At 53.0% G+C, this 25092-nt stretch overlaps 1 protein-coding gene across 9 annotated transcripts; it reads right to left on the reverse strand.

Moving 5' to 3' along the window:
• Window positions 1-610: 610 nt before the first annotated feature.
• Window positions 611-17187, reverse strand: SNRNP70 (small nuclear ribonucleoprotein U1 subunit 70). 9 transcript variants are annotated; one of them, XM_045440591.1, is made up of 10 exons: window positions 16957-17187; window positions 16032-16188; window positions 14201-14263; window positions 14033-14087; window positions 9460-9524; window positions 9229-9291; window positions 8512-8593; window positions 5153-5254; window positions 1538-1625; window positions 611-1455 (listed from the first exon to the last, which is right to left on the reverse strand). In XM_045440591.1, the coding sequence occupies exons 2-10, from the start codon at window positions 16176-16178 to the stop codon at window positions 804-806; spliced, it is 1317 nt and encodes a 438-aa protein (XP_045296547.1). In that variant the 5' UTR covers window positions 16179-16188; window positions 16957-17187; the 3' UTR covers window positions 611-803. The 9 variants fall into 9 exon arrangements, with proteins under 9 accessions (XP_045296547.1, XP_045296551.1, XP_045296553.1 ...); XM_045440595.1 differs by having other exon boundaries at window positions 611-1428; window positions 16957-17172; XM_045440597.1 differs by having other exon boundaries at window positions 14033-14109; window positions 16957-17165.
• Window positions 17188-25092: the final 7905 nt, after the last annotated feature.

Here is a 25092-nt window from a genome sequence, read left to right on the forward strand (position 1 = left end):
CTCAGGTCATGATCTCATGGTTCCTGAATTCAAGCCCTACATCAGGCTCTCTGCTGTCGGCACAGAGCCGGCCTCAGATCTGTCCCTCTCCCTGCCTCTCCCCCACTCTCACATGTGCATTCTCAAAAATAAACATTTAAAAGAGGGGCACCTGGGTGGCTCAGCTCCTCCTCCCCCAGCTTGTGCTCCCATTTCATCTCCCCACCCTTCCCAGCTCTCCAGCCTCAACAACAGCTCCCCTTCCAAAACCACAGCTTCCACAGAGTAACCTCATCTTAGAGCCCCACCTCCACCAAGACAAGGGTTACAGAGAGACGGCCCCATAAGAGCCCTGAGAAAGATGTTAGATGAAGAGAAAGGAAAAAGAAAAAGAAAAAAAAAAAAAGAAAAGGAAAGGAAACCACAAAGACATCGAAGACCCTAACAGAGGGAACCATTTCAGAGCACCTCCTTATCCCAGTTTAAATGGCTCTGGGGTAGTGGGGGTAGCCCCAGCCCCAGGTCAAAAAAGCCCAAGTTTTTGGCATGCCCTGGGACACAGACCAGAGTAGGGCTGCTGGAAAGGGCACAACCTTCTGGGAAGACATTAAAAGCAGCGAAGAAACCAAGGTGCTTGTTATCAACAGGAAATTAATTTTATTTTAAATCCAAGGGCCACGACAAATAAGGAGACTCCTACCCTTGGCTGGCAAACTTAGGTGGTGGCCAAGAAGGTTGGGAAGAGGACAACAGCAAAGGGACGGGTAGGAAGGCATCCAAACAAAACGGGGGGGGGGGGGGGGGGGTAGAGGAAGAAGCCCTCTTCACTCTGGCGCAGCCTCCATCAAATACCCGTTCTCTGGAGCAAGATACCCATCACCTCCTTCAGACTCCATGTACATGTCTCGGCTTTCGTTGCCCAGACCCTCCAGCCCGTTGTCCTGGCCGCCACCACCCCCACCTCGGGCCTCATCCCTGCCCCGTTCACCACCCCGCTCCCCCCGCTTGTGCTCGCGATCCCGGTCTCGGTCGCGGTCCCGGCGCCGCTCCCGTTCGCTCCGGTGGCTCCGACGTCGTTCCCGGTCTCGATCCCGGCCCTTCTCCTCTGGACCGTCAGGGCCGTCAGGACCCAGCTCCCCAGGAGGCCCGTCATCAGGCGGCGCATCACCAGCCTCAGAGGGCTCCGCCATGTCGCCACCGCCTCCGCCACCACGTAGCTCCTCCTTGCGCTCCCGCTCACGTCGTGCCCGCTCCCGGCTCCGGCTACTTCGCCGCTTCCGTTCCCGGTCCTTGTCCTTGCTACGCTCCCTGGATCGCCTCCGCTCCTCCTTGTCGCGACTCCGTGAGCGCCGCCGCCGGTCCCGAGAGCGGGAGCGTCGCCGTTCTCGCTCCTTGTCTCTCTCGCGGCTTCGTTCCCTGCGCTCCCGCTCGCGGTCCCGGTCCCGGTCCCTGTGGGGAAGCGGGGAGGGGCCGGGCCTGGATGAGGTGGGCAGAGGTTTGTGGCGGGGCTCCCCCACGTGACCGCCCGCATCCCAGGAAACCAGCTGCCCAATCTTACCTCTCATCGTAGCGGGAAGTATCATCCCGGCCAGAATGCCGGATGTTCACGTCAGCCCCGCCTCTTCTGGTACCACCGAGGCCACCTCCTGGGGCGGGGGCGGGCGGAGAAAGGGTCAGTCCAAAGAGGGCACTCAGGGAAGGGAGACGAGGCGCATCAAAGAGCAAAAGGTAGGCCTGCAAGCGCCAGTGGCGGGTGCGCTTTAACAGGACAGCTGTGTTCACACACTTGAGGCCTTTCCCCAAGCGCCAGCTGGTCAACACCTGTACTCAGACTCCAAAGCGCACCCTTAACCTCCAAGTCCACACAGCCTCCCAAACCCCTTCTGCTCAGCTGCCTCCTGACAAGATGCCAAGCTAGAAACCTAACTAAAAAACGTGGTCGGCCTCAAATCCTCCAACAGTTTCCCACTGCCTTTACTCCAAAATCTCCATCAAGCGGCCTCCAGAAGCTGGCCACTGGTTCTTCACTTTCGGGGCGCTTTTCAACCCCCTCACACTCTCTGTCTCCGTCTCCTTTCTGCCCCACTTCGGGGGATCATTCACTGCTCTCCTTGGGGTCTGCTCTTCCCTGTCCGGTTAACTTACTCCCCCTTTACGGGTCCTCCTGAGCACCATTTCCACCGCAAGCCTTCCCGAACCTACCCCACTGCCCGGTTCCCCACCATTTACTCACGGACTGAATACATTTCCTTCCTAAAACTTCAGGTGGCGCTTCACAGTGCACACGCCCCTGTGAGCAGGGAACCCCTGCCTCTCCAGACTGTTACGCACCGTCAAAGTCAGGACTAGGTCTGGATTTGCTGTCACCAGCATGTAACGTAAGTGTCTACGCACAGTAGTCAAAGGACAACTAAGGAGCAACGGCGCCTTCTTCGGATGGCAAAACAAACCCAGAGAGTCACTTGCCCACACGGGGACTTGGCAACAAAGGTGCAGAACTGGGACAGGACTCCCGGCCGACTCCAGAAGCTGCCCTCTTGTGCACCGTTCCACACCACACAGACCGGAAGCAAGCTTCAGTGAGGCGGGCCGGAGTTCCACGAAAGGAAAGGACTTCCAGCAGTGCCGGGTGAAAACACGCAAAGGATGCTCGGAGAGCAAACATTCTAACAGGCACAGGCAACTGACCGGGCATCTGGAACGTCACAGATATGATGCAGAACAGACTTGTGTCTTCAATGTCAGGTCACAACCCAGCAATGGATCACATCACCAATTAGATGGGTTGCAACCAACACACATTAAAAAAAATAAAAGGCGCCTGGATGGCTTAGTCGGTAAAGCATCCGACTTGAGCTCAGGCATTCTGTGGGTTGCATTCTGTGGGTTGGAGCCCCTCGTCGGGCTCTGTGCTGACAACTCAGAGCCCGGAGCCTGCTTCAGATCCTGTGTCTCCCTCTCTCTGCCCCTCCCCCACTTACTCTCTCCTGGTCAAAAATAAACATTATAAAAAAAATTTTTTTAATAAACAAAAAACAGGGGCGCCTGGGTGGCTCAGTCGGTCAAGCGACCGACTTCGGCTCAGGTCATGATCTCACAGTTTGTGAGTTCAAGCCCCACGTCGGGCTCTGTGCTGACAGCTCACAGCCTGGAGCCTGCTTCGGATTCTGTGTCTCCCTCTCTCTCTGCCCCTCCCCCACTCATGCTCTGTCTCAGAAATAAACATTAGAAAAATAATAGTAATAGTAATAATAATAATAAACAAAAAACAAAGTAAAGCAACAGAATATAAAATACTAGTATAGACTGTCTGTAAAAAAGGTAATTTCTGGGGGAGCCTGGGTGCCTTAGTTAAGCATCCAACTCTTGATTTCAGCTCAGGTCACAGTCTTGTGGTTCGTGAATTCGGGCCCCACATCCGGCTCTGCGCAGATAGTGTGGAGTCTGCCTGTGACTCTCTGTCCCTCCTCCATGCTCGCTCTCTCAAAAATAAACATTAAAAAAAAAAAAGTAATTTCTGTTCATAAAACTTTTGTTTGGGTTATAATTTTGCATGTATACATGCTGGGTCAGGAAGTACTAGGTACTGCTATCGCAAAATTTGAATGCCAACTGACCTAGAAGATTCTGGGATTCCGGGATTCTACCAGAACAGGAAACAGCACTCTGAAGAACTCACTCCACCCCAGAGAAATGAGGGCAAGATAAAAACCGATCTGTTGTTCAGAGACCCCGCAGTTGAATGTGTGGTCTCTGTCACACAGGCAAGTTCAGGGTGAGAAGAGTGGGCGGGAAGGCAGGATTAAGAGCAGAGTACTGATCCATCTGACAGGTCTACCCAAGGAGGACCATCTTCTTGGACAACTGTCACTCACCCTCAAAGAAGTAGGTCCTTAACAGGCATGTTTGGATGGCAAGACCTCAGACCCAGGTCCAGGCCCAAGGCTGAGCCACTGAGATCCACCCACCCCAAAACGCAGAGACTCAGTCAAGACTGAGTATAAAGCAGGACACACACTGGGCCAGTGCAGGGAAACACAGAAGAGATCAGTCTGCACAGATAGCAGGCAAGACAGAAGCAAGCTGCAGTGACACCAGAGGTGGCTCCTGGCAACTTTAAGGTCTGGCTACCAGGTCCCCTTCAGGCCAACTGGCATCACACATCTTTGGGCTCCAAAGGATCCGTGGGATTCTCAATCAACAAGGCTCCTTTGTGCTTTAAAATCCTCAAATGTATTTCGGATACCTGCAACCAAACTGACCTTGACTGACACTGTGAATGACAATTAGGGACAGACAAAGACCGTCATGTATGTATGCCTTGCTCTTGACTAAAACACATGGTAAAGGCGCCTGGGTGGCTCAGTCAGTTAAGCATCCAACTCCTGATCTCGGTTCAGGTCACGATCTTATGGTTCGTGGGACTGAGCCCCGTGTCTGGCTGGGTGCCGACAACATGCAGCCTGCTTGGGATTCTCTCCTTCCCTCAGCCCCCCCACCCCCCGCCCCATGCACATGGCTCTCTCTCCCTCTCAAAAGAAATAAACATTAAAAAAAATTAGAGTAAAAACATGGGGGGCGCCTGGGTGGCTCAGTCGGTTAAGCATCTGACTTTGGCTCAGGTTATGATCTCATAGTTCTTGAGTTTGAGCCCCATGTTGGGCTCTGTGCTGACAGCTCAGAGCCCAGAGATGCTTTGGATTCTGTGTCTCCCTCTCTCTCTGTCCCTCCCCTGCTGGTATTCTCTCTCTCTCCCTCTCTCTCTCAAAAATAAACAAAAAGATTTAAAAAAAAGTAAAAATATGGTAAACAGGCATTTGCTGAACCAACGTATCAACAGACAAGCAAGAGCAAAGAGTCAGTGGATGAGAGGGTGACATTTACAACCCTACCAGGGGCTCCTTGCCAAGCTGGGCATCTGGTATGCTGAGCTTGGTGAACTCTGAGGTGACCCCCACTTTCCAGGATAAGGAGAATGAGGCACAAAGAGAGGAAGTCCACCAACTAGAGAGTAACCCAGAACAGGAAGACAGCCCTCAGGAATGATGACGGTGATGAGAGACAAGCTGGAGAGAGGAAGGAAAGACGTGAGCAGCCAGGCAGGCAGAAAGTGGCAGGGAATGCAGAAGGGATACAGGCCCGCCGGGGCCCAGCCCACACAGGGAGCGCTCACCTAGCCGCCGGGGCCGCCAGCCCTTCACGGTTCGGCCCCTCTCCACGTCCACAAGGACCCTCCTGCCGTCAATCTTCTTGCCATCTGCGTGCTTGTAAGCGGCTGCAACAGACGTGGGGGGGGGGGGGGAGGGGGAAAGAGTCCCCAGAGGGTCCTCTAGTCAGGACAGGGCCCGGCTCTGTGGCATCCCCACCCCCATGTCCCCATCAAGGCACTCTGTGCGCAGGCGCACACACACACACACACACGCACGCACGCACGCGCACACACGCACGCAAGCACACGCCCACCAGACAGCCAGGCAACTGACAGCCAGACTGACCCTCTCCCAAACCAGGAGGGGCCTGCTCCATCTCGGAACTTGTTCATCACCCCCCAATTGCTACTGGGGGGAGCAGGACCACCCCAACCACCACCCGCCCACCGGGGCTGCCAAGCCCTGCCTACTCCCACCCGACAGAGCAGCCCCCTCCTGTCCAGGTGGCCAAAGTCGCTGCAAAGAAACTGAAGGTTAACTTAAGGTTGGACTCTGCTGTGGGGGAGGGCTCCTCCACAACCCCAGGCATGCACCCTAAAACATCGTGCTGGGGGAGGAGGCCCAGCTGGGCCGCGCTGCACCCCAGTTCACACCGTTTTATTTTTTATTTTTTTGTGTTTTGGGGGACGGAGGTGAGTGTGGGGGGAACAGACATCAGAACAGAAAATGAACCAGAAAAGGGTGGGAGAAATCTTCAGGAGATGGCAGGGAGCAGAAGGGTGGGGTTACGGTGCTCCCAGGGGGCCTGGAGGGGCCCCCTACAGCAGGTGGGGGAGAGGGAAAGTGGAGGGAGGCATGGGAGGCGTGCGGTGCTCCTCACAATTCCTGCCTTACCTGAGCCGACTGACTGCCACCCAATCCCAGCCCCCGTCCCATCTCTCCCTCCACTGCCCCTGCTCAACAAACGCTGGGAGGCCAACCCCAGCCTGAGCCTGCCGGGCAGAGCGAGGAGTAGAGGGGGAGATTCGGGGTGAGGCATGTTCCTGCTCTTGGGCAGGGCACAGCAATGGGCAGGCCCAACCCAGGGCCTGTCTCACACGGGCGTCGGGAAGGCCAAAAAAGTCCGTTTCCCACCCCCCAGCCCTGGCCTAGGGAGTTGTCCTCAACCAACCACAATACCCTGCCCCGCCCCAGCCCGCTCCCCCCCAAATAACAACCAGAGGAAGAGAAAAAGGTGCCATTTACCGATGCCGGCCTTGCGGGTGTCCAAACCGAGCGGGATGGGGGGGGCTCGGCAACTCCTGGGGGCCTGGCGAGGAGGCGGGCTTCCCGGGGGGGGACACGGGACCGCTTACCTGGAGCCCCCAAGCTTACCTGAGCACGCGCACAGACCCCACACCCACCACCATGGGGTCAGCTAAAGCTACAGGGAGGGAAGTGGGGGGGTTCTAGGGAGCCAGTGGAGAGGGAGAGGAACCACGTCTCCTGCACCACCTGGAGGCAGGCAGAGGAAGTGGCGGACCCCAAAGAAACCTCATGGAGGCCTTGAAAGAGGGGGAGACAAGGATTAACATCAAGTCTAGGAGCTGGTAAAGTCCCGGGACTATCTTATTGCATTTAAGAAGGCGGCTGGGGAGGCCTCAGAGAACCTGTGCGCCCTCACCTTTCCCGGTAAAGTCCACGCTAAACTAGGCACACGCCCCGCCCCCTCGCAGCACATAGAAGGACTTTTCCAACTCGAGTTCCACACTCCCTCCCGCCACCTGCAGGTCAAAGGCTGGCACCCAAAGGGGCAGCCTCGAGGGGTCCAGGAGATGGCGTGCAGCCCAGGATCTGAGGAGGAGGGGCCGCTCGGCCCCCGAACCCAGAGGAGGGTAGTGGGGGGACGGGAGTGAAGGACCGGGAACACAGTCAGGCAAAGGAACCCTGCTCTGGTTCAGTGTCCCAAAACCCGGAAGAAGCCCAACCCAGGAGTACCAGCAAAGAAACCACGTGACATGTGTGCTTCTAGGCTCGTCTTTCTCTCCCTCTCTTAGGTCTCTATAGACAGCGGAAGGGTTTTAAGTAGAATCTACGACACCTTCAGCCCCTGGCAGCCTGTCACTTGGTCCCTCCCACACTCCAATCCCCAATTCCGTGCACTCTGCAGAGCCGCTGGGCACCACGGCCCTTAGGTAGGCCTCGACCAGGAGAAGGCAGACAGAAAAGGGGCACAGCACCCTGAATCTAGCAACCAGAAAGATTCTCCAGGGCCACCACAGTGACAGCCCCACAGAAGCACGGGGGCAGGGAGCAAAGGATCGAAGGGTTCCATGCGGAGCCCTCCCCCCAGTGCGTCCTGTCTTCAGCATTCCTGTAACCTTCCCGCTGACGCCATGAAGCCAGGTTAAGTCAGGGGCTGGGTGGAGCCCAACTGGAGAGGCCAGACGCCTTTCCAATCAGGGTCCGTCCTTCCCTTCCTGGGACCGACAAGATTACCAGAGAGCCTGTGGACTGGGGGCAGGGGTGGCAGGAGGGACAAAGGGCACCCAAACAAGGAAAGGGTTCCGGGTGCGGGGAGGCTGAGGGGGCGACTGGGGATGGGAGGAGGGAGGCCTCACTGCTCCTGCACTGCCTGGCTAAGCTGGGCTAGTGTGCGGTGCTGAGTGATCTTACCCATGATACAAACCCTTATACCAACCATACACTGAGGTGTTGTAAGGGGAGCGTAAGCATCAGCTGCAAGCCAGCTGCGTGGTGGCTGCAGTGACAATAAGAACAGTCAATTAATACGGCGGCCCCTGGACACGCCGCAGCCCTGCCCGCCCCCGCCCACCCATCCCTGCCCATGTGGACGCCGCCGCGGCCTCAAAGGGGGCTTTGGAGATGTGGGGGCAGGCGCCGAACACGCCTACAGGCCCACTGCCCACTGAGGAACAGGGTGGGGGGCCAGGGGTGGGGAGGCAGAGGGTCGGGTGGCCCAGCCCCAGTTCTGCTGGGGGGAAGAGGGCAGGTTCAAAGGCCAGTCCTCATTCTGACCTAGCCACCCCCACTTCTGGTGGGGGGAATGGGGAGAGGCTCCCCGAACACCCGACCCCTCCCCCCCACGTCCAGCTGGCCCCAGCTCCCACCCAGTTCCCTCCTTGCCCCTGAGGTTCAACGTGTGACACTTACCTCCCCGGGTTCACACACACACACACGTTGTGGGGGATTTTGGTTTTTGTTTTTTAAAAAACACGTATATAAAAAAAAAAAAGATATATCAGAAACAGAGGGAGGAGGAGAAGAGACATCGCTAATGTCAGGTTTGGCAGGGCAGGGGTTGGGGACAGACGACAGGAAGGGGCTGGGCAGCAGAGAAGAGAGAGGGTCAGAGGGCAGGGCTCAGGCCAGAGGTACTCACAGTGCATGTCTCGCTCATGTTCGTACTCTATGAAGGCATAGCCACGGGGCTTTCCTGACCGCTTGCTGTAGACCATGTGTATCTGAGGGAGGCAGCCGGTGGGGGGCGGCGCAGAGATTAGTTCTCAGACAAGGAAATCCCACCCTTTCAACCACAGAGGCGGCCTACGCCAGCGACAGATGCCTCACACCCTGTCCCCATCCCTGTCCCTGTCCCTGAGAGCCCCAGGTGACTAATGCCCTCCCAGCACCGGGCTCAGCAGTGGACGCGCACACTGATCTCAAGCCCTCACTACTGCTCAGAGCGCTCAGGGGACTTTTCGATGAAATCGAGGCCCGCCAGTTAAACACAGAGCCTTGCTCCACAACAGCGATCGGCACACGCTTCTACATCTTCCCTAAAGGGCCAGACGGCAGATACTTCCAGTTCCATGGACCTGACAGTCTCTGTCCCGACTACCCGCCTCTGCCTCACAGCAACGGGAGCCGCAGACAACGGTAAACAAACGGGCTTGGCTAGTTACCACTTCTTAATTTTACTCCTGCTACCCAAAATCCCCTGCGAGGAAGTACAGTCAGAATGGAAAGGCAGCCCATGGACTCTGAAGCCCTGAAATGATGGGATGCATCCTTGGGGCCAGGAACCAGCCTTCTCCCTCCACACCCCGCCACCAAATCCCTTTCCAATTCAAATAACCCCCCGTCCCAGTCCACTCACTCTTTTGATGGGTCCGTACACCTCAAACTCTCTCCGGAGCTTGGATTCTGTTGTGTCATAGTTCTACCAGGAGACAGACAGACACAAAGTTAAGTGGGAGAAGTTAACCATCCCCAAGCCCTCAGAACATTCCAGGACCTAGCCTACTGTCCTTTGTCCCACACCCAAGCTCTCAGCAGCCCAGGGTTTTGGCTTCTCTGGGGCTCCAGGGCTGGGGAGCTGGGGACTCACCACTCTAGCCACAAAGAGAGTCTTGAAGGCATCACCCTGAGCATTGGGATCATTGTGAGGGTCCCCTGTACAGAAGAAAAGAACGTGTAAGTAGAAAATATCAACAGTCACACACAGCAAGAAAGACGGACGGACAGAGATCCGTTAAAATAAAATTGCTGGTGACCTGGAGACCTTGGACACGCTCCGTTTTCCAGTTTCCCTGGGGCAAAGCAGCCTTTATCTCAGTAACCAGTTTAGGCTGATGGGGGAAGGGGACAGGCTGACCTCAAGCTGACACTGGATGGGGGCCAGGAGTCTGAACACCATTTCAGACCTACATATTTTAAGCCCCAGCCCCTTCCTGGTGCAGGCTGGGCATCCAGAGGCAGCCTGACCACTCCAGGTGCCAGGCTCCCTCCTTCAGCTGCGGGGCCACGCTGCCACCCAACGACACGGCTTGCACCTACAACCCTCAAGAAAACCTGAGCTCAAAGGCTGGGAGAGAGCCTAGCAGTGTCCACCTGCTTTCTGCCCCATGACCTCTGTGCCCCAGGGAGAAACCCAGGCCTGGTGCTGGAGCGCACGAAATGCTCAACAGGCGCTTACTCCCAACCCTCCTACCGCGAGGCCACTGAGGAACAACCATCTCCACAGAAAGGAGCCAAAACCTATTACAAAACCAATTCCAGGGGGGATTTTGGTGGGTCAGGCCTGGGAAGAAGTCCTTTTCACCAACTATAGAGGCCCAAGCACACACAGCGGTCCTCGACTCCTGCCAGGGTCCCAAACGCACCCGGACCACTTCAGAGCAAAGGCGGTTCTTCCATGTGACACGACACAGCACAACCCTTAGAATGACATGCCGTATCCCAGGAGAATGTAAAAAAATGAACGTTAATAATTTATTGAACACATAATTAGGCCCAGACACTGCCGCATGCTGAAAATGAATCCTCATTCTGCAAACGGAAACTAAGCCAACCCCCGAAGCATGGAAGAGGAAAAGTGTCAGAGTAGCAAAGAGGCCAAGCCCGGCTTTACGTCCCAGCCCAACCTCACAGCCCCGGTGTTCTAACTACCAAGCTCCATACTGAACACCTACACACCAGCTTCTCAGGATGACAGCCTGGGTGCTGCAAGAAGCCAGAGAAATAAAGCTGCAGATCTGAGGAGGCTAGGCTGCGAACACAAGCGAAACGCAAGATGACTTCAGGGAATGTATTACAAACCAGAGAACTGAGCCTAACTACTTGGAAAGTGACGGTGGCCTTTGAAGACAACGCCATCTTTGCGCCTACCCCCTTCAGTTCTTCACCATCCCTCATCCTTCTGTGTCGTAGTTTTCTGTGCCCCGGTATCTCGATCTACACTGACGGCTCTCGTCCGTTCGTCCTGTGCAGTGCTGGCGAGTTCCCGGAACCATCGTACGGAGCCAGGGATTCAGTGGCGCACAAGACAAAACACAGCCCCGTCCTCTCGAAGCTCAGATACTCATGCGGGGAGGCCGACAGCAAACTCGGTGAGGAAGTCATCTGGTTCCATCACACAGTAACAGACCCAGGGTGAAGAGTTGTAATGGGCAGGTCGGGAAAGGCCTCACCAGGATGAGGACATCTGACTGAAGACCTGAAACCATCACAGCTGCAACGGGAAACGCATCTGCCAACCCTAGGCAGCAGGTGGCCTAACAGGCGGGGTAGGAATGCTAAGGCTACAATGGTTGCAGGGGAGTGGGGGAGAGGACCAAGGCCAAACAGCAGAGACCTGAAACTTCCTGACGTGCCGTGGAGGTGCCCGGCAGCATCCAAGGGACACCGCAGAACTCTCTGCGGTTCTTGCTTACTCAAGGGGTTGCCCTTGAGTGTGGCCAAAGGCAAAGACTAGTGCAGCCGAGCCGAGAACACCCATGTGTCTGCAAAAAGAAGACGTCAGCAGAAAGAGGGCAGCAGAGAACTGAAGCCGGTCAGCAGCTCACCAGTTGGTGCACTTGTGCACACAAACTCAGGGAACTCCCGTGCTGGCACCTCTGCCCTTGGAAAACCCCTGGTTAAAGGGATTATCTAGGTAGCAACCCCGAGCAGGAGACTGAAAAAACGCCCTATGGAGCCGGGAAGCCTGTTTAGGTTTTTAGATGGTAGGAAAAGTATTTCGAAACTCTCGGCTCTTGGGAAGTATACTGCCCTCAACGAGCCCTGGGTTTCCTGATCTTAAAAATGGGAGTAATAACCCCCCGCCACACTTGGAAGCTGGGAGAAGTCAACGGTATGAAGTACACCAATTGCTTAACAAGGGACAAGGTCCCCTCGAATGGTAGCTGCTACCGGTGACAAGGCAGAGCCAACTTCTGTAGTTGGAGATGGAGGCTCTTAGGGCCATGAAAACCCTAACATACTTGACCCGTTTTTTTTTTCTTTCCAGTTACACAGAAGTTCAAACACTAACGGAAGCAGAGAAGAATATGATGAAGCCCTATGAACCAGCTTCGATTATCAGCACATGGCCATGTTTGCTTCATCTGTACCCCCATCCCGCCAAAGTATTTTAAATCAAACACCAGACATAGCATTGCAGTCTCTAACAAAGGATTTTAAAGAAATCATCACCACCGTACTCTTACTAGACCTTAAAAGGTTAAGGTCAGCTCCTTAACCCGAAACCCAGGGTTCAAATGTACTCCGCTATTTCCAAAACTGGACTTTTAAAGTTAGTTTGTTTGTTTTTTTTTTTAACGCTTATTTAAAAAGAACGGGGCAGGGGGGACATAGATCTGAAGCTGACGGAACAGAGGCTGATGCAGGACTCTGTACCCACAAACCATGATATCAAGACCTGAGCCAAAGTTGGACATTTAACTGACTGAGCCACCCAGGCGCCCCAATGCAGTCACCTCATTTAAATCAGGATCCAAACAAGCATACACATCACTTGCTTGACCGATCTTTTGATTCTTTAATCGTTTTTGGTCCACTCCCTGCCCTTTTTCTCCTTGTCATTTATTTGTTAAAGAAACTGAGTTACAACTTTGTTTTATACCATTTCCCACATCCTGAATTCGACCAACTACATCTTTATGATGTCGTTTAACCTACCAAGATCCCATTCTTAAAAGTGTGGAAAATAACTTCTAAGGGGAGAAAAGATTTATCCAAGGCCACCTGGCAGTTAAGCAGCAGGATCGGAGTTACAACGCACAAGGGTCAGACTGCAAGGCCTGTGCCCTACAATGCAACCAAGACTCCCCAAATTAACTGCCGACAATTCTGTGTGCCGAGCCCTATAGCAGCTGGGGCCATGGTGGTGAGCAAATCGCATCCAAACACTGCTCTCTTACAGCAGCTGTGAACCCACAACGTAGAGATGGAGATGATCTTCAAATCTCCCCTGCAGACCAAAGCGACCAACCTGTAGCAGGACTCGGGGCTTTCAGCGCACAAGGTGACTTGACTCGAGCAAGGAAGTCACGAAAGGCTTCCTTGAGAAGTGACAGCTGAACAGGGATACAAAGAGCTGTTACACATAAACCAAGGTGTCATCAGAGACTGGGGGAACAGCCTGGGCAAAAGCCCAATGCCAAGGGACGTTCCAACAAGAACGAGGCATGAGAAGAGACCGCTGTAGCTGGAGAGGGAAGGAAGCACAGTGCACAACAAGTTTGAAACAGTGGGCAGGAAAGAGACTTTCATCTTTAAGCTGAGAGCAAAAGGAAGCTGTTAGCAGAAAATGATACAAAGTTGTACTTTAAAAAGACCCAAAGAACTTGGTGGAGACAGGCACGCAGGTAATCAGATGGTTACTGTGTGTCCAAGCAAGAGAAAACCTGAGTGGTGACACATATGGAGCGAAGGGTCAGATCTGGGACATTCAGAGAGTAACATGACAGGTGGTGGTGACGACCGGGAGAAAGGAGTAAAGAAAGTGTTAAAAACAAACTGGGTGGCAACAACAGAGAGCGTGACTAGCAAGGCTACATGGCCATGTTCCAGGGAAGAAAACATCCAAGGAGACCAGGTGGGAAGAGGAAATTCTGAATGCGGTTTGAACACAGGGTCTGAGAAAGGACAGGAAGGCAGCTCTGGTGAGTCATTGCTCAGAGAGCTCTCGGCTGGTATCAGGCCTTTAGATGCTTGGCATCTGCATAAGAGCCCTGAGGAAACATGCCGCTCCAGGGAATAAGGTCCAAAATGACACGATTCACCAGCCTCACAAGAGCTGAAAGAAAGACCGAGTCTTCCAACTACAACATCCTTACTCCAACAAGAATGGGCCACTTGAGACCGACGTGACCCTCTGTGAGTCTGGTTAATGACTACGACTATAACGGATCTGTCCTGCAGCCCAGGACACCCAGCTGGTTGTGGGAGTCTTCCTGAGTGCACTCCCCCGTACAGTGTGCAGCCCGAGGTACCAGGCCTCCCTTCCCACCAACCCTGACCCCACGCTGTACTTCGAAATCCTAAACCAAACACAGTGCTTGGCCAACTTTGTGGGCTAAAACCCCCACCTTCCCAAATTAGAGTCCTGGGTTGGATTAGCCGGAGAGAAATGCAAGAAGGTTTGAAGAAAAAGAGATGCGAAGAGAAGAGAGACTTACACATTTTTAGCTCTGTCTCCACTTCCTGCTGTCGCCGCTCAATTTTTTCCCGTCTCTGTCGGGAAAAAGGTGGACAACTGAATGAGGAAAGAAGTGCCCTGATGTCAGGGAACATCCTGGAGAGAAAATGGCAAAACGACATGTAGCCAAGAGATGAAAATTACATACCTTCCTCTCCATGCGTTCCTCCCGGGTTTCCGCTCGAGTTGGGGGAGGGGCATCTCGAGGGTCCTGGAAATAAGAAGACAGGTGACAGGGTGGGAGGGACAGAGGGAAATTGCAAGGGACACCCATCCAGAAAACAACACGTGCCTCAGCCACTCACACACAAACAAGCAAACACGGACAGTTCCCAGGCCAGTGGAGCTGGGGAGTGGCATCAAAACCTGGTCCACAGACCAGTGCTACCCACAAACTGTTCCCAGTCTGTGACCAGAAAAGTAGACAAATCAGAAGAATTCAGAAACTTCTACAGCAACCTGATAGAGCAGTTTTATGCCTGCTGAAATTAACAAAAACTCGATCTTGGGGCGCCTGGGTGGCTCAGTCGGTTGAGCATCTGACTTCGGCTCAGGTCATGATCTCACAGTCTGTGAGTTCGAGCCCTGCGTCGGGCTCTGCGCCTGACAGTGTAGAGTCTGCCTGGGACTCTCTGCCCCTCCCCCGCTCATGCTCTGTCTCTCTCTGTCAAAAATAAATAGGCATTAAAAAAAAAACTGAAAACAAAAACAAACAACTCGATCTTGGGGCGTCTGGATGGCTCAGTCGGTTGAGCATCCGACTTCAGCTTAGGTCATGATCTCATGGTTCATGAGTTCTAGCCCCACACTGGGCTCTGTGCTGACACCTCAGAGCCTGGAGTCTGCTTCAGACTTTGTGTCTCCCTGTCTCTCTGTCCCTCCCCTGCTTGTGTGTGCGTGCTCTCTAAAAAATAAATACGTTTAAAAGATAAACAAATAAAAACTTGATCTTTTATTCTGTGGTCTTTCTTTAAAGATACGAGCAAAATCAGAACGATCCCTTCGTGTTTACCAAAAACCCCAATCTGCAAAAGATTTGTCCATTACCATAGACAGAGATCGGGACCAGGGCTGATGCCAAAGAAGAGGACAGTGCAGTTCAGAAGCAATGACTGGACCCCTCCTGATGGCCAGGGCAGTTCCTGAAGATCTCCCCAGCCACTCATTAAACAGTAACTGCCACATGGCCACATCATCAAGGACGCCACTGGCCTGTAGCCATTAAATTAGTTTAATTGGCTAATAACACTTCCCAGTACCGGTTCACCAAGGGTGGCAAATCCTACTAAAGAGCCAACCTTCTGTTATCTCTCCACTAACTTCTGCCCTGCAGCTTCCTCCACCTTCACGGCCCTTTCTTACTTGAGGCCAGAACTTCCCGCTTCTGACTTCTGGCTGTGTGCCAGCATTTCTCAGGTGTGTTCTGATGCACCTTAGAAGGTGGATGTTGTCAGGCCAGTTTTACCAACGACAAAAACAGAGGCCCAAGTTACATATTTGTGTTTTCCCTGCAGTTGCATAGCCGACATCCTCAAGCCCACACGAACATCATCCTGTTAACAACAAAACTGGTCAACGCAGTAACACCGACGTTTTGCTGACTGGTTGGTGCCCAGCCCTGTAATAAGTGTGGCAGTTAATTCCCCACCAACACTATGAGGAAAATACTACTATCCCCTGGCAAAAAATGCAGAAATCAATTAAGAGAACATACCATTTGCCCAAGGTCACATGGCTGATAAATGGGGTGCCAAGGACTGCCTGACCCCACAACCTGAATCCTCAGCTGCTACTTACTGAATTTTCACAAAAACCCTACAAGGAAGCATTATCAACCCCATTTAAGACAGAGAAACTGAGAATCAGAAAGAGTAAGTCCCCCGCCTAAATCACACAGAAAGTGTCCAGAAACTGGACTCTCAAATCCAGCTCCCCGGCCTCAGAACCCAAACCACTAAGAGTCTGCTCAGCAAACTCACCTCAAACTCCCGGATGTAGGGCGCAATGCCACAGTAAGGTTGATTGTGGTGTTTCTCATGTGGCAGTTTCTCCAAGGGTGGCAGGTATGGGATAGGGTCACGGGGAGCAAAGAGGGCCAAAAGGTTGGGTGGCAGGAACTGGGTCATCTTGCCAAGTCTGAGGGAGGAAGGATGGCCTTAGGTTAGGGTGACCGGGAGAGACGAAGCCCCTATAATCCCGAGACTCCCAAGAAGAAAAAGAAAGAGGAGTAAGATCTCAGTATTAAGGCAGGTCCTGGAAGAACACGGAACGATCGTATGGCTCACGGCAAAGAACTAAATCTGAATGAGAAATATAAAGTTCACGGGGGAAGGCTGTGAGAGGGCGAGGCAAGGCTGGTAAGGGCAGCAATGACTGAAAAAGAGTTTACGAGGAGTTAAAGTCTCAGGGTCCCGAGCAAGGAGCCGTGGGGCTGGGAGGTTCCCTGCGAGTGTGTGGGGGGGCTCAACGATCCTTACGAGGGAGGTCCAAACCAATGGCGGCTGGTGGTCCCACACCTTGGAGAACAGGTTATGGGGGCGAGAATCACAGGAAGTCTCCGATCAAGGGAAGACTCTGGTAAGCAACAAGCCCCTCGAGCTGGGGGCTTGTGGGTAATAAATGCAGGCCCCCAAAGGCGAAAGGAATTATGGGTAAGGGTCCAGGGCGCCGCGGAGACGAGGAAGAAAAAAAAGCAACACACCGCAAGGGCCTGTGGGTAAGGGGCCGCGGGAGAGCTGTGGGAAGAGGGCCTCGGTGCCCAGAGGAGTCTGGGTAAGGGGTCCAGAAAGGTCCTGCGGCGGTGGCGCGGGAAGGGGGCCCGGCCGCGGGGAAAAGGCTAGGGCCCACCGCAGGGGTTTGTGGGTAGCGGCTCCGCACCCGGTAAGGCCACTCAGGCTCACTCACCCGCCGCGCGGCGCCCTCCTCGGCCTGGCGACGGTCCGGGGGCTCGCGGCGGCTGCGGCGGCCCCTCAGCAGCAGGGACTCCCGCTCTCGCTTCGACTACGGCGGCGCCCGCGTCGGTCTCCCTCAGTCGCCCGCCCAGCGCGCGCACCAGGCCGCTGCTCACGAGCCCGCGCGGCCTCGGCTCGCGACAGGGGCAAGGGGTGGAGCCAGCCTCAAATCCCTCCGCCGGCCGCGCTGCGCACGCGCGGCGCAATCCAGAACGACCCACACACAGGGACCTGGCGGCGCCGCGGGGACTGCGCACGCGCAAGGTCACTTCCCCGCCCACGGGCACCTTAAACTCCTTTGCCGCGGCTGGCTGCAGGCCGCAGTGCGCACGCGGGTACCGCACCAAACCCCAGCCCCCACCACCTTTCGCTTTCGGCTCCAACCGCCTCCGTGCGCGAGACTCCTCGCTGCTCCGCCCCTTCCCCTAACACACTTCCCGGATCTTGTACGCATGCGAATGTTGTGTGTACGACTAAATACCCCTCCGCCGCCTGGCAAAGAGGCAAAGAGTCCGTACGTGAATGGTGTTACGGTGATGTCTAACCCGTTAAATCGTAACTGTTCATTCAGCGCCTAGTGTAATGCTAGGCATTGCTTGGGCTCTGAAGATATATAGCACGTGACTAAGAGAAAGTCTTTTTCTTCTTGGAGCTTACGTTGTACTGGGGAGATGATAAAGGCATTTAAAAAGAATAAATTGGGGGGGGGGTGGAATAAATTGGGGGTTGTGGCCAACACAATAAAGAAAAATAGGGCAGGGGTGCCTGGGTGGCTCAGTCCATTAAGCATCCGCTCAGGTCATGATCTCGGATTTGTGAGTTCGCCCCGCATCTAGCTGTGCTAACAGCACAGAGCCTGGAGGCTGATTCAGATTCTGTGTTTCCCTCTCTCTCAGCTCCCCCCCCCCGCCCCCACTCTGTGTGTGTGTGTCTCTCTCTCAAAATTAAACATGAAAAATTAAAAATAGTAATAATCCTGGGGCACCTGGACGGCTCGGTCTGTTGAGCTTCTGACTTCCACTAAGGTCAAGATCTCACAGTTTTGAGAGATGGAGCCCCACATCAGGCTCTCTGCTTGTCAGCCTGTCAGTGCAGAGCCCACTTCGGATCCTCTGCCCACCCCCCCACCTCCCCTCGTACTCTCCCCAAAATAAATATTTTTTAAAAATAGTAATAACCTTTATTCCTCGATCTGTAGACTGAGCAACTGGGTGATTGATGGTGCTATTTATTTACTTTTATGTTTTTATTTTATTTTTGAGAGAGAGACAGAGCAGAAGCAGGGGAGGGGCAGACAGAGGGGGAGACACAGAATTGGAAGCAGGTTCCAGGCTCTGAGCTGTCAGCACAGAGCCCAATGCTGGGCTTGAACCCACAGACCATGAGATCATGACCTGAGCCGAAGTCCGACGCTTAACCAACCGAGCCACCCAGGGGCCCTGGTGCTGTTGATTTAGAGAGGGGAGATGTGGGTGGAGGGGGTTATTGAGGAAGATTCACCTGTTGATCGCATGGCTCTGGGTTTGGACATTGCAAAGATGTCTGACACTCAGGTGCTGTTGTGGCATTGGAATATATGGCAGTCACGGAGAAGTCTGGGGCTGGAACCCTAGATCTGGGAGTCTTTGGGTTAGAGATGGTATCTGGAGGCATGAGACTGAATGAACTCACCTGGGAGACAAGGGAAGCTAATATGGGGAAGACCCAGCAAAGGGGCCCAAGCAGGAGTGATTGAAAGTGTAGGAAGAGGGGCGCCTGGGTGGCGCAGTCGGTTAAGCGTCCGACTTCAGCCAGGTCACGATCTCGCGGTCCGGGAGTTCGAGCCCCGCGTCGGGCTCTGGGCTGATGGCTCGGAGCCTGGAGCCTGTTTCCGATTCTGTGTCTCCCTCTCTCTCTGCCCCTCCCCCGTTCATGCTCTGTCTCTCTCTGTCCCAAAAATAAATAAACGTTGAAAAAAAAAAGAAAAAAAAAAGTGTAGGAAGAAAACGTTGCCTGGGTGGCCTCAGTCAGTTAATCATCTGACTTCAGCTCAGGTCATGATCTCACAGTTGATGGATCTGAGCTCCACGTGGGAACTCACAGTGCGGAGCCTGCAGGGGATTCTATCTCTCCCTCTCCCTCTCTGCCCCTCCCCCATTCGCACTCTCTCAAAATGAATAAACTTAAAAAAAAAAAAAACTGATTAAAAAAAAAAAAAAAAAAGTAAGAAGGACCCCTGGGTGGCTTAGTCGGTTAAGCATCTGATTCTTGGTTTCAGCTCAGGTCATGATCTCACAGTTCCTGAGTTGGAGCCCCACAAGGGGCTCGGCACTGATAGTGCGGAAACTGCTTGGGATTCTCTCTCTCCGTCTCTATCTCGGCCCCTCCCCTGCTCACTCTCTCTATCTCTCTCAAAGTAAATAAACCAATTTATTTAATTAAAAAAATTTTTTGTTAAAAAATAAATTCTTAGGGCGCCTGGGTGGCTTGGTTGGTTAAGCGTCCGACTTCAGCTCAGGTCATGATCTCACGGTCCGTGAGTTCGAGCCCCACGTCGGGCTCTGTGCTGACAGCTCAGAGCCTGGACCCTGTTTCAGCTTCTGTGTCTCCCTCTCTCTCTGCCCCTTCCCTGTTCATGCTCTGTCTCTCTCTCTCTCAAAAATAAATAAACGTTTAAAAAAAATAAAAAATAAATAAAAAATAAAAAATTCTCATGTAAGAAAAAAACTGGGAGACTCGGGTGTCCAGGAAGCCAAGAGGGCAAGGGCTTCAAGGAGGCAGGGTTCGAGTCCAGTGCTGCTGGGGAATGCAAAAGATCCCGGCTGAAGTTTGGCAACTGTGGGAGACCGTAACAAGGCAGTGGGAAATCCAAAGAAGACCTCTGGTGGGGAAAAGTCTTTAGAGAGGTTTTGTGGCAACAGGAGCAGAGAGAGACAGTAATACCAGAGGAGGGAGGTGAAGTCAAGGAAGATTTTGTTTAAAAAAAAAAAATAGAAAAGAGGGGTGCCTGGCTGGCTCAGTCCACAGAGCACATGACCCTTAATCTCAGGGTCATGAGTTCAAGCCCTACGTTGGGTGTGGAGCCTACAAAAAAAAAAAAAAAAAAAAAAAAAAAAGACATTAAGAAAGACTTGTGATGCAAAAAATAAAAGTCTTATGATGCAATTGTCTCCTGATGGCAAAAAAAAAAAAAAGTTAAGCGTCCACTCATCATACAACCCCAGCAAGCCTATCCTTCTTTTTTTTTTCTAGTTTTTTTTAATGTTTATTTTTTTTTTAATTTTTTTTTCAACATTTATTCATTTTTGGGACAGAGAGAGACAGAGCATGAACGGGGGAGGGGCAGAGAGAGAGGGAGACACAGAATCAGAAACAGGCTCCAGGCTCTGAGCCATCAGCCCAGAGCCCGACGCAGGGCTCGAACTCACGGACCGCGAGATCGTGACCTGGCTGAAGCCGGACGCTTAACCGACTGCGCCACCCAGGCGCCCCTAATGTTTATTTATTTTTGACAGAGAGAGACAGAGTGCAAGTAGGGGAGGGACAGAGAGAGAGGGAGACACAGAATGTGAAGCAGGCTCCAGGCTCTGAGCTGTCAACACAGAGCCCGATGCGGGGCTGGAACTCATGGACTGTGAGATCATGACCTGGGCCGCAGTTGGATGCTCAACCGAGTCACCCAGGCGCCCCTATACATGGATTTCTGTTGCGGCTTTATTCATAATCACCAAAAACCGAAATGGAACTCAAATGTCTATACTGTGGCTAAGTAAACAAATGAGCATCCATCTGTGTCTTGGAACACTACAGTCACAGACACAAGAGGAATGGGTCTTCAATGCATTTTGCCAAGCGAAGGAAGCCTGATTCACAAGGCTACACGTCGTATTTGACATTCTAGAGAAGACAGTGCTGCAGGGACGGAGGGAGAGAAAACAGCGCAGTGGTTTCCGGGAGCCGGACGTTGGGGACCGGTTGACTAGGAAGGGCAAAGCGCAGCCTTCGAGGAGTGGTAGAACGATTCTATATTTTGATTTGTACTGCCAGTGACACGACTGTATATGTTGGCCGGAACTCACAAGCATACACTATGAAGGGTAATTTTTTTTTTTTCAACGGTTATTTATTTTTGGGACAGAGAGAGACAGAGCATGAACGGGGGAGGGGCAGAGAGAGAGAGGGAGACACAGAATCGGAAACAGGCTCCAGGCTCTGAGCCATCAGCCCAGAGCCCGACGCGGGGCTCGAACTCCCGGACCACGAGATCGTGACCTGGCTGAAGTCGGACGCTTAACCGACTGCGCCACCCAGGCGCCCCAGAAGGGTAATTTTTATTGTATGTCAAGTCCACCTCAATAAGCCTGACTGAACAACAACAACAGCAAAAAGGCTCCCCCATTCATTAATTACAGATGGAAAAAAATAATGATAGTGGAGAAACCCAGCAGATACTACCGTAACCAAGTGATCCAAATTCATGTCACCTGCAGTAGGACGTAGCCTGTGTCTACACCATATGAGGAGAAGGGAATTGCACCTCTGTCCCCGTCGAGAAAAACCCTCCATAATCATTATCTAGTCAAGATAAACCACCCGGTAAACAAATTGAGGAACAATCTACGGTGTCAATGACCAGTATTCTCACACTTTTTGTTTTTAATGTTCATTCACTTTTGAGAGAGAGAGAGACGGAGACAGAGCACGAGCCGGAGAGGGCAGAGAGGGAGGCACAGAATCCGAAGCAGGGTCCAGGCTCTGAGCTGTCAGCACAGAGCCCAATGCGGGGCGTGAACCCACGAACTGTGAGGTCACGACCTGAGCCGAAGCTGGACGGACACCCAACCAACTGAGCCACCCAGGCGCCCCTCAAAGATTTTATTTTTAGGGGCGCCTGGGTGGCCCAGTCGGCTAAGCCTCCAACTTCGGCTCAGGTCATGACCTCACGGTTTGTGAGTTCAAGCCCCATGTCGGCCTCTGTGCTGACAGCTCAGAGCCTGGAGCCTGCTTCGGATTATGTGTCTCCCTCTCTCTCTGCCCCTCCCCTGCTCATGCTCTCTCTCTCTCTCTCTCTCTCTTTCTCTCAAAAATAAATGTTAAAGAACATTAAAAAAAAATACTTTATTTGTAAATAATCTCCACACCCAACTTAGGGCTCGAACTCACAACCCTGAGATCAAGAGTCACACGTTCCACCGACTGAGCGAGTCAGATGCCTTTCCCCTCCTGTCTCTCTCTTTTTTTTTTAAAGAATATTTATTTTTATTTTTGAGAGAGAGAGAGAGAGCAGGGGAGGGGCAGAGAGAGAGGGAGAGAGAGAATTCGAAGTAGGTTTCATGCTGTCCGCATGGAGCCCGAAGAGGGGCTCCAACTCACGAATGAACTCATGAGCCATGAGATCATGACCTGAGCTGGAAATCAAGAGTTGGATGCTTAACTGGCTGAGCCACCCAGGTGCCCCCTTTCCTCCCTCTTTAAAGCTGGCATTGTAGCATCCTTTCCATCTGACCTTTACTCCTATCCTCACATCTTCTATGAATCTGACCTTCCCACCCTCCTCTTATAAAAACCCTTGATTTAATTGGGCCCACCCAGATCATCCGGGGAATCTCCCCAACTCAAGAGCCTTGATTTAATTGCATCCACAAAGTCCCACCTTTGCCATATAAGGTCACAGATTCAAAGGTCCCTGGGATTAGGAGGTAGACATCTTTAGGGGTTCTGGTAACTTCTGTGTTTTCAGTAGAATGAGTGAGGTGATCAGCTTACTGAGGGTGAGGAGGGCCAGGGTGCTATGGGGGATTTAAGAACAAAGATGGGTAACAGCCATCTTGGGGAGGCAGAGGGTATACTGATGAGGGAAACGTACCAGGGTCGCAGGCGGGGCTTGGGATGTAAGGTCCAGCCCCCGTCAAGGCCGCCCAGGGCCAGGCACCGAGTAGATGAGAGAAGGATTTACCAGAAGGATTTGGAGTTCGGCTACAACGGTGCCTTGGAGGGGGTCATAGGGCAAGGGAGTTTAAGACATAGGAAAGTGAGGGATTTTATCGGTGGCCCATGAACAGTGGAAGCAGGAGAAAGAGGGAAGTGAGGACAAGGTGGGGGAGCCAGAGATAATGAAAAGGCAACAGGGTCGGGGCGCCTGGGTGGCTCAGTCGTTTGAGCGTCCGACTTCGGCTCAGGTCATGATCTCACAGTTCGTCGGTTCGAGCCCCGAGTCGGGCTCTGTGCTGACAGCTCAGAGCCTGGAGCCTGCTTCGGATTCTGTGTCTCCCTCTCTCTGCCCTCCCCCACTCACGCTCTGTCTCTTTCAAAAATGAATAAATGTTAAAAAAAAATTGAAAAAAGGAAAAGAAAAGATAACAGGGTCAATGTACTGTGGTGTGCTGGCAGGCTCAAAAGTTTCTCAATTCAGTTGACGGGAAAAAGGAGAGCACGGGATGATAAAAACAGTTTGTTTGGAGGGTATGTCGTTACCGGCAATGACAAGGACGAGCATATGACCATGAATGTGGGTGGCACGTTTAGAGGGTGACAGATAAGGGGGTGCAGAGTTTCTTTGCGGGTTACCAAAAACGTTCTCAAGTGGATTGGAGGGATGTGCAACTCTTAGGAATACGCAAAAAACCCAGCGTCACACAGGTGAAATGGGTGAATTTTATGGTATGTGAATTGCGGCTTCATAAAACTTCCAGAAAAAAAAAAGAACGTAGATGGCTTGGGGTAGGCGAGAGAGCACGATGGGTGACATGATGGGCTCTGTGTACCGAGAGGCCTTGATTCTGTTATCTATTGCTACAGCGGGTCTGACAAACCACCCAAAGCCTGTGTGGTTGAAAACAACAAAGATCATTTATTACAGTCCCAGGTCTGCGATCAGGGCAGGGTTTGGAGGGGGGTGGGGGGTGGGGGGATAAGGGAGGTCTTACCTCTGCTCCCGGAGCATCAGCGGGGCAGGAGAACGTGGCCCTTCAGATGGCTCACTCACAAGCCTGATTTATTATCAACTGTGAGTTTAGCCTCGGCCGGGAGCCAGGAACCCAGGGTCCTCTCCACGTGGACCTCAACATCTGGCCTGGCCTGGGCAGGTGTCCCAAGGAAAAGAGTGGGGCTGAAAGTTGCCTTTTTTTTTTTTTTTTTTAATGTTTATTTACTTTTGAGAGAGAGACAGACAGAGTGCAAGCAGGGGAGGGGCAGAGAGAGAGGGAGACACTGAATCCGAAGCAGGCTCTAGGCTCTGAGCTGTCAGCACAGAGCCAGATGCGGGGCTCGAACTCAGAACCACGAGATCATGAGCTGAGCTGAAGTCGGAGGCTTAACCGACTGAGCCACCCAGGCGCCCCTATGACAGTAGTTTTAGGAGGGATAGGAAGCCAGGTTCTCAAATCTTCCATGAAAGAGTAGGAGTGGCCAGAAGGAAAGGGGTGAGTTCAGTAGGGAAGGATGGGTAGTGTCCGTGGATAGCTTAAGCTTCAAAAGAGCTGAGGGAGGGGGTGCCTAGCTGGCCGGGTAGAGCACAAGACCCTTGATCTTGGGGTTGTGAGTTCAAACCCCATGGTGGGCGTAGAGCTTACTTAAAAAAAAAAAAAAATTAAAAGAGGGAGGCAGAACGGTCTAGAAACGGCAAGGCGGCGCACCTGTGCGTTAAGGAGGGTGTAAGGTATGAGGGTGTAAGGCATGGCTGCAGGGAGAAGGGTTCAGTTCACAGAGTTCAGAGACCCACAGAAAGGAGTCTCCTTGTGGGTCTCTGAGAATGACAGAGACATAGACGCAGAGAGAGGTAAGACAGAGACCCAGAAAGAGGGACACAGAAATCCAGAAGGATGGTGACATAGCTTCCCAGAAATTACACACGGAAGAGGGCCTACATTCAGAGGGAGTAACCTTAGTGCTTCTCTGCACTTGCCCAGCAGAGGGCGCGCGGGACCCCATTCCCTGGAGTCCGGGTAATCTATCCCCACCACTTCCCCCCAAGCCTATCAGATGGGGCTATTTTTACGCGGTGTCATAGGATACCGGTGGCTGGAAGGCCATCGTCTGTCTGTCCTTTGGTCCCTTCGAGTGACCCTGCGGCATCTCCCCAGCCCACCCCCCACCTGTTCCTGGCAGGCTC

The sequence above is a fragment of the Leopardus geoffroyi genome, chromosome E2 (assembly GCF_018350155.1).
Source record: "Leopardus geoffroyi isolate Oge1 chromosome E2, O.geoffroyi_Oge1_pat1.0, whole genome shotgun sequence".
Lineage (NCBI taxonomy): Eukaryota > Metazoa > Chordata > Mammalia > Carnivora > Felidae > Leopardus > Leopardus geoffroyi.

Bases quoted from the DNA above. Each gene is read 5' to 3' on its own strand.
- SNRNP70 (XM_045440591.1), bottom strand. From the start codon at position 16,178: ATGACCCAGTTCCTGCCACCCAACCTTTTGGCCCTCTTTGCTCCCCGT. The intron at 14,264-16,031 runs GTGAGTTTGCTG...TCTTATTTCCAG, and splicing joins CCTACATCCGGGAGTTTGAG to GACCCTCGAGATGCCCCTCC. The intron at 9,525-14,032 runs GTAAGTCTCTCT...TCTTCTGTACAG, and splicing joins GGAGACAGAGCTAAAAATGT to GGGACCCTCACAATGATCCC.